Source organism: Lasiodiplodia theobromae, assembly GCF_012971845.1.
Source record: "Lasiodiplodia theobromae strain AM2As chromosome Unknown scaffold_23, whole genome shotgun sequence".
In the NCBI taxonomy this organism is placed as follows: Eukaryota; Fungi; Ascomycota; class Dothideomycetes; order Botryosphaeriales; family Botryosphaeriaceae; genus Lasiodiplodia; species Lasiodiplodia theobromae.
The window spans coordinates 567,927-582,653 of NW_023336439.1; the positions used below are offsets into that span (position 1 = coordinate 567,927).

The following is a 14,727-nucleotide window of genomic DNA, read 5'->3' on the forward strand; positions in this document are numbered from 1 at the left end:
AACATGGCCGACGCCGCCGTTGAGAGCCCGGCCAACCAGGTGGCACCTCACAAGAAGCAGCTTGCCTCATCCATACCTTTTGTCGACTCGCTGGAGGGCGTCGCATCTGAGAGCAATGACCAATACTCGACCTTCAAGAAGCTGCAGAGACAACTTGAGTATGTCGCGACGCGTAGAAGGCGGTTGTCAGGCTTACTGACAGCAAGTCAGGTACATTCACTTGCAGGAGGAGTACATCAAGGATGAGCAGAGGTTCGTTTGGCGAAACCCGTGCTGCGTATTTGATTGGCATCTAATTCCGTGACAGGAGTCTGAAGAGGGAGCTTGTCCGCGCGCAGGAGGAGATCAAGCGTATCCAGAGCGTACCGCTTGTCATCGGTCAGTTTATGGAGGCCATAGACCAGAAGTAAGAGCGATCCTTCGGACACGGATGACGTGTATGTACTCACGGTTTCCCAGCACCGGTATTGTCCAGTCCTCAACTGGCTCCAACTACGTCGTCCGGATTCTATCCACGCTCGACCGCGAACTCCTCAAACCCTCGTCCTCCGTTGCCCTTCACAGACACTCGAATGCCTTGGTAGACATTCTGCCACCGGAGGCCGACTCGTCGATTGCTATGCTGGGTGCGGACGAGAAGCCCGACGTGACGTACGCCGATGTTGGTGGTCTGGACATGCAGAAGCAGGAGATCCGCGAGGCCGTGGAGCTTCCCCTGACACACTTCGATCTCTACAAGCAAATTGGTAAGTGGAAGATGCGTATTATGTCTTTGGAAATTCTGGCTAACAAACTGGGGCAGGTATCGACCCCCCGCGTGGTGTCCTCCTCTACGGGCCTCCGGGAACTGGCAAGACTATGCTGGTCAAGGCTGTTGCCAACAGCACCACCGCATCCTTCATCCGTGTCGTTGGCTCGGAGTTCGTTCAGAAGTATCTCGGTGAAGGTCCGCGTATGGTCCGTGACGTCTTCCGCATGGCTCGCGAAAACTCTCCCTCGATCATCTTCATTGACGAAATCGACGCCATTGCCACAAAGCGTTTCGACGCCCAGACTGGTGCGGACCGAGAGGTGCAGCGTATTCTTCTGGAGCTGCTCAACCAGATGGACGGTTTCGACCAAACCAGCAACGTGAAGGTCATCATGGCTACCAACCGTGCGGATACCCTGGATCCGGCTCTGCTCCGTCCCGGACGTCTCGACCGCAAGATTGAGTTCCCCTCGCTTCGTGACCGTCGTGAGAGGCGTCTCATTTTCAGCACCATAGCCTCGAAGATGAGTCTGTCGCCCGAGGTCGACCTCGACTCCCTTATCGTCCGCAATGATCCGCTCTCGGGTGCCATCATTGCTGCGATCATGCAGGAGGCTGGTCTGCGTGCCGTGAGAAAGAACAGGTACCACATCATCCAGTCCGACTTGGAAGACGCATATTCCTCCCAGGTCAAGGGACAGGGCAACGAGAGCGACAAGTTTGACTTCTACAAATGATCTCGTCTTGGTCTGGCACGAGTCACGGGATGGTCTGGCGTCTTTTGGCGCATTGGAATTAGAATCCTTGTAGTATATGGGACTCCAAAGAATGGCAGGACGCATGGGTGGTGAGCAAAGCGTACAGGGTTTACGAAATAATACAAAGTCGCAAGATGAAAAGCGAACGTTTGATGCCACCTGTTGAATGAGCAATTGCACGCGAGGAAATACACTTCCGTTATGAGGCAGGAGTTACTCCAAAGGAGAAATGTCCGTTTCAAGCCACATATAAATACCTCGTGAACTGCACGTTAATCGTGTGGCCCATCCGTTATACACATTTTAAGTGAATAACCGCCCAAGGTATGGAGAATACCTCCGAGGTAATTGGTGATCCGTGATCGTAGGCCACTTTGGGACCAGCAGTTTCTACTCAGTCGCTCTTCCAACGCCCCTGTAGACTTGAAAGGTTAAGGTTGAGGTCTGTACCCCTGCTCTGCCTCCCCACAAAGCGGATCGGCAGCTAGAGTAGCTTGCTCAAATCGGCAAGTGAGCCGACGGCAAGTCTTCGATTCATGCCGAACAACAACCTACGCATTTTCCGAACAACTCTCTTTCGCCCGACATGCCGCACATCGAAGTCATCCCCATCACCAGCGGTGCCGCTCCAGCGCCCGGCTGGGCGTATGTGCCCGATACCGGCTATGACCCGAGCAAAGTCGCCATCAACCCGAGCGCTCGCAAGCGTACTGCTCGCCAGAACGTTGGCGGAGCGCCTGACCTTACCGCCCGTCAGCAGACGCAGCTACACAAACGTATTGCCGAACTTGACCAGGATAATCAGAAGGAGGTTGCGCTTCCAGCTAAGGTCAAAGAAGGGGGTTCTACACCACGGGAAAAGGCTGGAAGAAAGATGACACCTGCCGTGCGCAAGATTCTGCAGAGTGGTCGTACATTTGCACATTGGCTGGCGGATGAAGAAGCGCTGAGTGCTCAGCGCCATGCTGCTGGGCTGGGTGGACAATCGTCAGCTGCGCAGACGGCTACTGCGAGCCCTGCGCCTAGTTCTTCCGCAGGACCATCAGCAGCCCAGAGCAGTCGCTCAAAGAAGACGCTGGCGTCGCGAACGAAGCGTAGCGGATCCATTGCTATCTCTTCGAGTCCCGCCACGCCATCTGCACAGGCGGTGCTTTCGACCAGCAATACTGCAGCCCCGTCTCCGGCCGCTCAACCGCCGGCAGACGTTGAGCTCCCAGACGCATCTCCAGCGGAGGAGGAAGACCCATTGCTCAGCCCAGTTGTGCCCGCAACTCCCTCAGTACAGGAGATTCAGGCTCTTCTCGCACACCCGCCATTACCTTACAGCGCCGCGAAAGCTGCACCCCCAACCCCCGACGGCCCTCCACGACGACAGTTTTGTGAGATATGCGGCTACTGGGGTCGAATCAAATGCTTGAAGTGCACTGCAAGGGTTTGCGGGCTCGAATGTAAGAGAGCTCACGACGAGACGAGTTGCTTGCGGATGTAGATTCGCCATGAATTCACGATGGCACACATTGAACATGTTTAAAAGCGGGCGGGCAAGATACCCTTTTCATTAAACATCATAATACCACTTCGTCCTACCACTTTTTGGGGGCGCTCAAGCTGGCTCTTGAGAAGCTCGCGCTCATCACGGTAGTGTCTTGAGTCTTGAGTCTCTGCTTCGCCGTTATTCCGGTCCTATCCGTAACAGGCGTTGCGTTGATGATATCGTCGAACTCATCGTCCATACCGTCAATATCCGATCCGGATTCCGCATCCGAATCTTCCTGCAAGGTAGGCGGGGCTTCGGGTCTCGCAATGGTCTCAGGCTGCTTCTTTGCCTCCGGCTCAGGATTAGCGAAAGGCTTTGAAGCCAAAACGCGCCGCCGTAACTCTGCCATCTCTTCCTCATCGTCGGACTCATCGGGTGGCAAGCCGTACGGATCGCGTTCCTCTTCTCCATCTTCTTCGCCAGAATTCTTGTTTTCATCGTCGTCGTCGTCCTCATCATTGTCGTCCGAATCGTCCAGCGCACGCCTGTTCATATTGCCACCCTCCCAAGCATCACCCTCCCCTAGCGCCGCCTTGTCGTCTCTGCTTGTGTTGTACTCTCTCTCAATCTTAGCCAACCACGTCTCTTCAGCCTTCAAAACCTCTTCTTCTGTTGAGCAGGCAGCGTAGCGCTTCAGTAGCGCGGCATTCATTTCGAGAAAGGCCTCGCCGTAGGAGAAGGATGAAAGAATTTCCTCTGCCCATTCGAGGTGCCCGCAGATAGCGTAGCAAGCGGCAAGGGCCTCGACACAGTTCAATCTCCACGGCCGTCCATAGTTGGTAGGGTTCGCAGCAACGAGGTATGGTAGTAGGCGTTCACACTTGCCTCCGATGCGCGCGAAGGGCACTTCGTCAATCCTGTTCCAGGAGGCCTCTACCACTGCGGCACCATATTGCTCGCATAGCTCGCGATCCTGGGGGGAGACGGTCTTCTTGGCCTTTGGCGACACAACGACGCCAGCGAATTTCTGTCCAACGTGCAGTTCGCGCATCAAGCCGAGACGCATGAGACGTTTCCCAGAGCACCTCTTCGCGTCGCAGTGGCCCAGGTCCCACGCGGCAGCCTTGAAGGCTGGTCTCTTGGCAATGCGCTCGCCCTCTTCTCCATCCTCGTCATCGTCGCGCACTCGTTGGCGCGGCGGATTGCTGTATTTCTTGCCGCCACCGCGGCCGCCGCGACCTCCGCGACCCGAGAAGCCGTCCTTCTTATGGCGCACCATTGCCGTGATGCCGGTAAAGTCCGAAGTCTCGTGCGTATGTGTGCCAGTGAGTGATCCAAGGTTGTGCGGGTGGGGCGTTGCAGTTTTGCGGCAAAAAGAGATGACGCGGGGCTCAAAAAAGGCGTGTTGCCGCTGAGCTTGGGCCGCGAACGAACCCCCACTGTGTTGGAGCCGTCATCCCGGCAGCCGGAGCGTGGCCTGTACTCGCAGCCAGTGCCTAATACCATCACCGCTCCTAACTCGCCTTCCACGCCTTCCACGCTTCCGCTCTCACGACCGACGCTCAATTCCGCTTCTCCCGCGCTCCCGCGCCCCTCACTCACATCGCCCACCGTGGAGGCTACGTCAGCCCGTATGGCGGCCCGCGACCGCTTCGGCGGCTTCGCTGAGCCAGCCATGACCCCATTGCAGCGCTACATCATGAACGCCTGCGACCCGCAGAACTTCGAGCCCAATCTGGCCCTTAACATCGAGATTGCCGAGCTGGTCAACCAGAAAAAGGGCAGCGCCCCGCGCGAGGCTGCCATGGAGATTGTCAAATACGTCAACTCGCGCAACCCGAACGTCGCGCTGCTCGCCCTCAACCTGCTGGACATCTGCGTCAAGAACTGTGGCTATCCCTTCCACCTGCAGATCAGCACCAAGGAGTTTCTCAACGAGCTCGTCCGCCGCTTCCCCGAGCGACCCCCGGTCCACTCGTCGCGCGTCCAGAACCGCATTCTCGAGTTGATCGAGGAATGGCGCTCTACAATCTGCATGACCTCGCGCTACAAGGAGGACCTGGGCTTCATCCGTGACATGCACCGCTTGCTCAGCTACAAGGGCTACACGTTCCCCGAGATCAGGCGCGAGGATGCTGCGGTGTTAAACCCCAGCGATGTACGTATCTGGCTGCGCTGCCCGTGAGAGCGCCCCACTGACCCAACCCACAGAACCTAAGGTCTGCCGAAGAGATGGAGCAGGAGGAGCGCGAGGCGCAGTCGGCCAAGCTCCAGGAACTGATCAGACGCGGCACCCCCCACGACTTGCAGGAAGCCAACAGGCTGATGAAGATCATGGCTGGCTACGACACCCGGAACAAGACCGATTACCGAGCGAAGGCGGCGGAAGAGGTTGGCAAGATACAGCAGAAGGCCAAGCTGCTCGAGGACATGCTCCAGAAGCACCAGGCAGGGGACCAGATCAAAGAGGGCGACGTTTTCGAGGTACGCCCGGGCGGGCCGCTCTCTTGGGAGGCGGTGGTAAAAGCTGACCGCATGCAGGAGCTCGCCAATGCTTTGGCAAGCGCCCACCCGAAAATCCAAAAAATGTGCGAGGAAGAGTCGGACGATCACGAGGCTGTGGCCAAGCTGCTGGAAATCAACGATAGCATACACCGGACTCTGGAGAGGTACAAGCTCATCAAGAAGGGCGACGTCGAGGGCGCCGCAAAGATCCCCAAGGGTACCCTGGGCGTGAGCGGAGCTGGCGTCAAGAAGGGCCCGGACAACGAACTGTCATTGATCGACTTCGGAGGCCCCGAGGAACCAGCAGCACCGTCTGGGCAACCGAGTGCCAGTTCAAGCGCTGCCGCACCAAAAGGAAACGCATTGGAGGATGACCTGCTTGGGCTGAACTTGGGCGGCAGCGACAGCTTCCAAGGTGGAGGCATCTCCCTCGGCGCCACGAATGGGGCTGGTATGCAAGCCTCAATTTGGATTTTTATGGATATACTGACATCGATGACCAGCCTTCCAGCCGCAGCCGACCTCACAGACTCCTGTCCAGAACCTCCTCGGAGGCGGTCCTGCTCCTCCCCAGTCGACATCCCCACAGCCCAACTACAACGCCTTTGCTGGACTTGGCGGCTCTTCCTTGGCTCCGCAGCCGACTCCGCCCCAGCAGACCTCGATGTTCACCCCACCCCCGCAACAAACGCCGCAGCAGCCAGCTCAAAAACCCGCCGACCCTTTTGCTGCTCTGGCATCTCCGCGGACTGCGTCCCCCTTCCAGTTCCAGCAATCCATTAAGCCTGCAGCATCCCCATCTAGTGCTCTCTTCGACCTTGGGGGCACTTCGACCCCTCCGCCAGCTGCTCCGGCACCCGCACCCGCACCCGCAGCTAACGACGATGATGAGTGGAACTTCGCGTCGGCGTTGCCGGATCAACCATCTACACAAACCGTTATTAACACTAGCATAAGAACCGACTTCACCGTTTCCCGCCAAAATGATGACACCATCCACATCCAGTCCGCCGTATCAAATAATACGCCGGCGCCTGTCTCGGATCTCACCATGCAATTCGCCGTCACAAAGGTAAGTGCTTCGCGCTGATGGTAGAGACGGGGCTCAAAAAGACTGACACGTGTATAGGGCTATTCTCTGAAGCTGCAGCCCCAGTCGGGAAGGTTATTGCAGCCGAACCAGCAGAATGGCGTCACACAGAACATCCACCTGCACGGCGTTCAGCGTGGACAGGGTACGGCGGTCAAGATGCGCTGGAGGGCCAGCTACATGCTGGGCTCGGAGCGCAAGGAAGAGCAGGGTGAGATACCAAGTCTGGGCGTGGCATGAGAGAGGTACGATGAGAGTTCGAAAAAAGAATGGGTCTCTTTCGCGCTTTGCGTCGGAGAATTGAGGGAAAGAGGTTCGCTATTGCGGTGGTCAGTGGAGATTGCTGGCACGAGAAATGGAATAGGATACCAGGATTGTCAAGACCGATGGCCATGTCGAGATAAGCATCAGTTTTATGGGTCTGAATGGAGAAAGAAAGACTTCGCATGCCCACACAAGGGTCCTCTTGATGCTTCCCTTAGAGCTTAACCTGTAAGTCCGTGAAGTGTTTCCCAGTGCTGTCTTCACCGCGCTTTACGAGGCATCTTGTTAAAGAAATTGCACCTTTCCTGCGCATGTAGTTGGAAAATTGTATCTGAAGCCTGTACGGCTAGATATCTGCCCAAAATGCTTGCACAGAGAATAAGCTTCGCGACACTGAAGGGTAAAATCTTCCGAAACCCATCACGCCAACCGCATAGCGGACAATTTTCATCTAGGCCTGCGGCAGAAGCACCGTGCGTGCCCTTGCATTCTTGGCCGCAAAAAAAAAGGAGAGGGAATGGATGAGCACCGCCGCATTCCCCTCAATCCTGTTCACAATGGCCACACTGCAGAAACCCCGCATCCTTTTTGTCAGCATGTACGAATGTCTTACAACGACTCGCGGATCGCACTGTTTATCCGGGGGCTCTCATGCAAGGCGGTGGGGAGGGGCGTCTTTTTAATTTATCCGCGCGCCTGGCCATGACTAGCTGGGCGATCTTTACATTAGGGCGCACATTCTTAAATTAACCTCCCAGAAGGACCTCTCCATCATTTGGATCAGCATAGTGTGGTTCCAGTTCTGTTTCTCATCTGCATGCATTTCGGTGGTGCTCTTTCTGTGCCATTTGGTAGCAGTGGTTACTGACTACATGATGCTATCAAAACATCTATTTAGTTTTTTGTACGATATTTTTTTGGCCGCCAAAAAATGTTCTCCCGTTCTGACGCTTATGTTGACAGAGAGCTATATATACAATAAAGGCCCATTACCAGCCAGTGGGTATGACCCGGGTATCTAATCTAATGGTTCTAATGACCAGGTTGTAAATATGATGGACAAGAAAAGAAAAGATCATGAAGAGGATTCGTTATTTTTCATCATAGCAGGATTGCGGTCAAGAATGCCGCCCCACCGGCCATCAACATCGCCCACGGCACAGTCACGGCCCCTGCGCCGCCGAGAGGCAGCTTGCCGTTGATCATGTACTGGGCATCTCCTTTGGCCGATTCATTAGCGGGCCATGCGCTCGTCGCGGTGGAGCTGGTAGTCGATGTCGTAGCATCTGCGGTCGACGAGGTCGCAGCTTCGGTCTCCGGTGCATACGTGAACGGGCGCGAAGTGGTTGAAGATGCGGGGACGATGGAGTAAATGACGGTGGGAGCAGCGGGCGCGACGCTGGAGGTAGTGCTGCTGCTGCTGCTGCTGCTGCTGCTGGTCGTCGCCTGGAATGTCTCCGTCTTGGTGGTCTTGATCGTAACCACCGTCTCACTGGTGGTGGAGGAGGAGCTGGTGCTAGTGGTGGTAGGCGCCGGTGGCGCCGGATCCCGCCATTCGAACCAACGGAAGGCGCCGAATTCCCAGTAAGCCTCGGTGAAAGCTTGCGGGTTCTCTCTGACGTAGCTTTCGCAACTGTCGTAGCCAGTGGACGTCGGACACGAGCCACTCGCCCACATGCCAGCGCCCCAGTCGCCGCACAGATCGGTGTTGACGACAATGCGCATGTCTTTGAAGCGCTGCGACCAGTCGCAGTTGGGGCCAGAGAAGTGAGCCAGCGGCTGGCCCCAGGCGTCGTTGCTCGGGGCCAGAGTGGGCGGGGTTTGAGACAAGTTGATAGCAGTCGCGATTTCGTCGGGCTTGGCCTGGGCGCGACCGAAGAACCAAACCTTGATGCCGTCGTTGGTCCAATGCATGGCAAGGGTGCCGCCACCTGCGCTGTTCAAAGACTGGCCGAAAGTGGGAACGTTGGCATTGGTCGTCTTGCCACCGGCACCCGCATAGACGGCGCTGCTGCCGGAAGGAGCTCGGATCTGGCAGCCGGTGTTGTCGCCCGTATCTGCGTTGTAGGCGCAGTTACTGGAGAAAACAGAACCGGTGTAGTCTGTTTTAGAATAAGCCAGAGCGCCAGATCCATCATCCCCTGAAGCAGGAACGGCGTCAATAGAGCACCCTTTATCTTTGGCGCTGTCGGTATGGAGGGTCATGTAATTGACTGGCTGGTCATTAGCACCCTCCATGAGGTCGATCTCGCCGTTGGCCGGCCAGTCGCCGTCACCCAGCATCCACAATGCGGGCCAGGTGCCGCAGCCGGAGGGCATGTGGATGACGTCGACGAGCAGGATTCCTTGGTTGTACGTGTCGTTGCTGAAGATGCGGACTGATGGACGTCCGTCATCTACCTTGTTGGTGGTGTCAACGCCAATCCTGACGGTGGAGTCGGTGGTGCTGATAAGGTTCTTGGCCAAGGCACCCTGGCGTGACTGGTAGGCGACGGTACCATGAGTAGGGTCTTCACCGTCGTAGAATCCAAAATTGTTGAAGAAATCTTTCGGGTCGTAGTCGCGGACTAACGTGTATGCTGCTGATGAGCTGTGGATAAGGAGTGACGCCGCCAGAAGGCCAGCGAGGCGTGTCATGTTGGAATAGAAAGAGAAAGTATGGCAGTGGACTACCATGAAACGAGTAGCTGCTGGAGCTCAGAAAGGACTGCTGTGTGTGGATGAAAATGGGGAAGGACTGTATGAGTATTGCACGTCTTGCACATGTTGAGACAGCGGTGTTGGTATTATAAACAGACGCACAATGGCATTGTGGGGACAGGCAGAAAGAAAGAAAAGGCGGAGTGAACAAAGAGAGCCCGGCGGTGGCGGGCGACTTGTAGAAGGTCGAGGCCATTGTGCAAGGGGAGATCTCCCATGTGCGCTAGCCCGAAGAGAAAATGTCAAACAGCCAAGGCGCGGGTAGGGTGGGTTAGGCAAAGGGACGGGGCAGTGGAAGCCAATCGTGGAGCAGCCAGAGGCTGTTTAGCAGGGACCCACCAGGGATCCACAAGGCGGACAAAACGGCCAAAGTGGGTTGTTTGAGCGCCAGCGCATTGCAGTTCGACCGGGGGGCCTACCTCAGAGAAATGACGGGGTGATTCCCGACCCATGCATGCAACGCGCCGGCCTCAACTATCGATAGCGCTGCCTGCTTTGCTATGCACATGCATAGCCTGCCGCGCTGCCCAGGAGAAGTGGCTGCACGAACTGACAAAGTTGTCATGCACATGTGAAGAGTCAAGAAGACTGCTGGCGCGGCAGTTTCTCCACATAATGAGACGACATCTCACGGGCCTGGCGTGTACACTGCAGTCATCTCCGCGCAAAGCCCGGGCAGCAGACGCGCCGCGCACCCATCAGGCTCCTCTCAGCGCTTCGCACAGCGCAGTCGCGCGGTAGCATCAGCGGGCCTCGACTGCGTTGTTGGGGGACGTGCTCTGCTGCGGTTCTATGTCGGCGTTGGTCCATCCACGTTGCGACCGGCCGGTAAACACGTGGACGGCTGTTGTTTCCGTTCGGATGTCGTGCTGAACCGTCCCTAATGATGATCTTGGCTCGCTCGGCATCACACCGCGAACCCTGGCCGATCTTGCCGTATCACCCGCTTTTGATGACTCTTTCTTTTGCAGTCAATAGCCGCGGACGGACGCCCAGGCTCTTGATGCTTCTTCTGACCGCCTGGCGCTCGACGAGCCGCCTTGTCGCGTTTCGCATCGAGCCTTGCCGGACCACCTTCCTCCCCAGCGTCTGCAACTGGATTGCCTGGTAAACTACCGTCAGCCGGTCGCCATAGCGGCGCTTACTTCGTGGTCGTGCGGCAGCTGCAGGCGATGCAACCTCTCGCTTCAGCCTCACCGGTCACGGCGTGTTGTCCTCGTGCGTTGGACGCTGTGTGCTGGTGACTGAGTCCCGTGGTGGCCTTTACGGACGACAAAAAGAGCTCCGGCGAGAGAGTGCAGCAGCTGTCATAAGCGCTTCTCTCCGCTCCGCAGCGCGAAGGAGCGCCGAGTTTCATTTTCAAGTCAGGCGGTGGGAACCGGTCTGGCACACACGGAGCTGGTTGTTGAACGGCAAGAGAGACGGCGCGGACGAGGTGGCGGAGCGGGGTTGCAATTTAATCACGTTGTGTTGTTGAGAAGAAGGGTCGGCTTCGACGGGGACATCTCCGCCAGCCGGCCGCCTTCTTTAGGGCACGTTCCCCACTCCGTTTGCCGCCGAACGTCCCTAGGGTCCTCCTGCTCCACACGCCGACACCATGGCGGGAGATCGCCGTGCTTTGCACGTGAAACTCTCCTATTATATTATTGTCTCTTCACAGCTCTTCGTTCTGGCCAGGCCCGACGTGACTACAGCGGGGTGCTGCAGCCGATGGCTAGCACGAAGAATAGCAGGGCTCTAGAACATAGTGTAACTATGCCCCAGCTCTGCCTTAGAGAAATTAACATATGTGGGTAGTTGAAGCCATCGTCCAGACGTGTATGTACAATTTTTAATTCGACATTCTCGTCCGGATGATAGCTCCAGCTACCCATGACATGAGCAAAAAAACAAATCCACGCTAGCCATCGGCTGCGAGAGGGGACTGTATGTACGGCCCGACAATCCGGAGCAGGCAGGGCAGAATTGTCCGCCGCATATTGCACAAACCAACACTGAAACCGGAACTGGCTGCTTGCACTGCTTCATGTATTACTTGGCGTCTTTGCAAATATGACACAGACAGGCCTCCGTCCACCCCCATCCCATCTGGCATCCCAAATTCTACAATTACTTCCCTGAAATTACCCATGACCGCACCGTATGAAAATGGTCCGTTTTGCATCTGACAATTGCAAACAAGTGTCATGGAGAAGCTGAGCGCCGTCCGTCTGCGTCATTTATGTTTTCGTCGGCGTTGTGTGCAGCAGCATGAGAAGAAACAACGACCATCCACAAAACTAAGGAAATCTGTGCCCACTTGAGCAGGCCCCATGCCAAAATGCGACGCTTTGGCAACGTCAACTCCTTTCCACGATTCGGAGCTCGCAAATTCGTCTTACAAGAAACCGCTGGTTCGTCCAAGGCTTTGACGTCCACGCCTAAAAAGTCTGGTGCGTCATCGGACGTCTAGTCCTGCATCCGAATCATACCTTCAGCTGGGTGGGAGCTTTCCCTCGGCCTTGGCCTCCTTGACCTGCTCGAACACCTGTCCAAACGTTAGCAAACACGACTTCTAACCTTCAACCCGGCACCGCATAAGCTCACCTTCAGCATCTTCCTCCGAGCTCCAAGAGCGTTCACGCCACGCTTCTCAAGACCCTCGTCATCCAATTCAACCAAGTCCGTCCACTTCAGATCCTTCAAGTTATCCGTGTACTTGTGAAGACGCAGGCTCCTGAGCCAGGCGGGAATGTCCTGAAGAAGCTCCGGGTTGGTCGGGTCCTCCGGCGGCTTCGAGCTGCCTCTCCTTCCCCGAGGAGACCGGCCACGGTTGATATCAGAATGATCCGAGAGGTAGCCCTCGTGGCCACCACCCATGCCGATTCCGAACTGGCCAAGGTTCATTCCAGCCATACTGTTGTCGTAAGCAGAGAGGAATCCGTTGTTCTGAGGAGAAGCAAAGTTCATCGCGTTTATGTTGCCACCCTGCATCGCCATGCCTGGAGAGCTGGGGCGCGAACGACGACCGTTCATCGCTGCGAGCTGCTGGGCCTGCAGAGCAGCAGCCTGCTGAGGTGTGAGCACCTGTCCGAATTCATTCGTCATAACCACGCTAGCAGGCATGTTCTGCGGTCCGTTATTGTTAGGGCCAGCGCCCTGTCCCTCAGAAGAACGAGCCCGGCGGTACTTCCGCACATCATCCAGTTGTATCCGATTGTTGACCGTGGAAAGAGCTGCCAGCTTCATCGCCGTTGCGTTCGCCACCATATCCGCCTGGCTGTTCTGCTGCTGGAAGTTGGGCACCAGAGGGGTGTTCACCATTGATGCCCAGCTTCCGCTAGCTCCGTACGGGGACAACATGGGCATACCGGCAGCGGAGCTGTCCGGAGCGTTGAGCGTGGTGCTCTGGATGTTTGAGTCTCCGGAAAGCGCCATGGGACGAGGGGAACGGAGGCCGGCTGAAGGCGGCGGCTGAACGAACTGGCCCATCGGCTGGTGGTGGCTAGACGATGACTTGGGACGCTGCGGTTGCTGGTTCTCGCCACTGCGAGGGCCCCACGGAGACGCCGGCGGCTGCGGCGCATTGTCCCTCTTGCCATCATCGGGTGCCGAGATCGTAGGAGCAACCATTGACGAGCGATCGCCAACAGCGCTGTTGCGGTTCGAAGTGGGTGCGGCGCCAGTGTGCTGGGTGAATTCAGCCTTTTGCTTTGCGATCGCGGCCGCCGCATCGGGGAACATGGAGTTAATGGTGTTGCTGTCGAGACCAGAGTTACGCTTCGCGCCAGGGGATGGCGGGGGGCGGCCGAGTCCAACAGAGTTGCGGGAATTCTCGACGCTGAGCTTGTTCATGGCATCGTTAAGCTTCTGGGACATGGGGTCTTCGATCAGTTAGCAACATCCTTGACAATCCGCAAGCATCATCGTGCGCACCTTTCTCGCCGAAATTGGCGGGCGACAGAACGCTGGACATGGGGTGGCTCTTGGCCATCTGCTGGAGGACCTGGATGAAGAAGCGCTGCTGCACGCCCGTCGTCTGCTGGAGCAGCTGGTAGAGCGCAGCAGTTCTCTCGGGCTCGCTCAGGACACGGAACCACTGCTCGATGGCACTGAGCTCGTCCTTGAAATCCTGGTCCAGCGTCGCAGCGGCCATCTCCTCCAGCGTGACCTCATACTGGTCGATGTCCGCAATCCACTGCTGAGCAGCCTTGTCCATGGTTTCGTCGTCCTGCGTGCCCTGCTTGTTGAAGTAGACCTCGGAAGAGGGGCGGATTCCACGGTTGGACAAGGGCGACGAGGCAAACACGCCCATGTCGGCTGAGGCGCGGAGGTGGTGGTTGGCGCCAATGGCCCTCGACGAGGGTGGGCGCAGCGACGAGCTCCCGGCCTCGGGCGTGCTGTTGCGGTTGCCGGCAATCTGACTGACAGACATGGTGGGCAGCGGTCGGAGGGGTTGGTGGGTGAAGATCTAGGTTGCGAAGGGACTGGCGAGAATTCTGGGGTTGAGGTATCAGCGGCTCCTGTGGGCAGCAGCGGTGGTGCGGGGAGGCGTGTGCACGCACATGCAGGCAACGAGAGGATGCGCGACAGTCGCCGTCGAAAACGCCCGCAGATCAACTGGCCTCAAGGGAGTTTCGAAGGCGGCGTCAGGAGAGTTGGAGGAAGGGTGCGACTTTCTCAGCCGACAGCGGGAGCGGGAGGCGGCGGATGACGCCTCGCAGACGGGTGCGCAGAACTCCAAGCGCGGGAAGAGCAAGGTACAAGAAGAAAAGGCAAGATTGGGGGCAGGGTGAAAGAAGGGGAGGACGCGGCGTGCAAGAGAGCGTTGGCTGGGCCGGATAGAGGTGGCACCAAGGGACAAGACAATGGCCGCTGGACAGGGCAGGACCGATGCGGCTCGCTACAGAGTAAATCCGAACCGGCGTTTTGCTTTGAATGTATCTACAGCCGCAGTGACTCGCTCAGCAGCAGCAGCACGCGCAAGAGGGGCGGATGGAGCTCAGCGCGAGCACCTGCAGCTGCCCGCCGCGCACTCCCCGAGTGATGTGCAGCGCTGACATGCCTGATTATCACTGACTGGGTCCTCGAGCCGGATCCGTGCGGCCTGTGCGAGCGCTGGCTTTGTTCCACAAGGATCGCTGCAGACCAAACGTGCCAGTAACGCCTGCCCTGCGCCCACAAGCCTTCACTCACCTCCTCA

General features: G+C 57.3%; 6 protein-coding genes across 6 annotated transcripts; 3 read left to right on the plus strand and 3 right to left on the minus strand.

The window, feature by feature from the left end:
* Positions 1 to 3: 3 nt before the first annotated feature.
* On the plus strand, positions 4 to 1,488 carry LTHEOB_7679 (26s protease regulatory subunit 6b; the record flags this gene model as incomplete). Its single annotated transcript, XM_035517071.1, has 5 exons — positions 4 to 158; positions 211 to 252; positions 308 to 406; positions 460 to 746; positions 803 to 1,488. The coding sequence occupies 5 exons, from the start codon at positions 4 to 6 to the stop codon at positions 1,486 to 1,488; spliced, it is 1,269 nt and encodes a 422-aa protein (XP_035371188.1).
* Positions 1,489 to 2,095: 607 nt separating this feature from the next.
* On the plus strand, positions 2,096 to 2,607 carry LTHEOB_7680 (Hit finger domain; the record flags this gene model as incomplete). Its single annotated transcript, XM_035517073.1, has 2 exons — positions 2,096 to 2,338; positions 2,536 to 2,607. The coding sequence occupies 2 exons, from the start codon at positions 2,096 to 2,098 to the stop codon at positions 2,605 to 2,607; spliced, it is 315 nt and encodes a 104-aa protein (XP_035371189.1).
* A 485-nt stretch (positions 2,608 to 3,092) lies between these two features.
* Positions 3,093 to 4,265, minus strand: LTHEOB_7681 (Rli domain-containing protein; the record flags this gene model as incomplete). Its single annotated transcript, XM_035517074.1, has 1 exon — positions 3,093 to 4,265. The coding sequence occupies one exon, from the start codon at positions 4,263 to 4,265 to the stop codon at positions 3,093 to 3,095; it is 1,173 nt and encodes a 390-aa protein (XP_035371190.1).
* Positions 4,266 to 4,619: 354 nt separating this feature from the next.
* LTHEOB_7682 (VHS domain-containing protein) lies at positions 4,620 to 6,821 on the plus strand (the record flags this gene model as incomplete). The annotated part of the gene is made up of 5 exons (XM_035517075.1): positions 4,620 to 5,144; positions 5,198 to 5,470; positions 5,528 to 5,942; positions 5,995 to 6,563; positions 6,621 to 6,821. 5 exons carry the CDS (start codon positions 4,620 to 4,622, stop codon positions 6,819 to 6,821), a joined length of 1,983 nt encoding a protein of 660 aa, XP_035371191.1.
* A 1,125-nt stretch (positions 6,822 to 7,946) lies between these two features.
* LTHEOB_7683 (Glycoside hydrolase family 16 protein) lies at positions 7,947 to 9,482 on the minus strand (the record flags this gene model as incomplete). Its single annotated transcript, XM_035517076.1, has 1 exon — positions 7,947 to 9,482. One exon carries the CDS (start codon positions 9,480 to 9,482, stop codon positions 7,947 to 7,949), a length of 1,536 nt encoding a protein of 511 aa, XP_035371192.1.
* Positions 9,483 to 12,018: 2,536 nt separating this feature from the next.
* Positions 12,019 to 13,959, minus strand: LTHEOB_7684 (Protein vts1; the record flags this gene model as incomplete). Its single annotated transcript, XM_035517077.1, has 3 exons — positions 12,019 to 12,072; positions 12,132 to 13,408; positions 13,461 to 13,959. The coding sequence occupies 3 exons, from the start codon at positions 13,957 to 13,959 to the stop codon at positions 12,019 to 12,021; spliced, it is 1,830 nt and encodes a 609-aa protein (XP_035371193.1).
* Between the last annotated feature and the right edge of the window lie 768 nt (positions 13,960 to 14,727).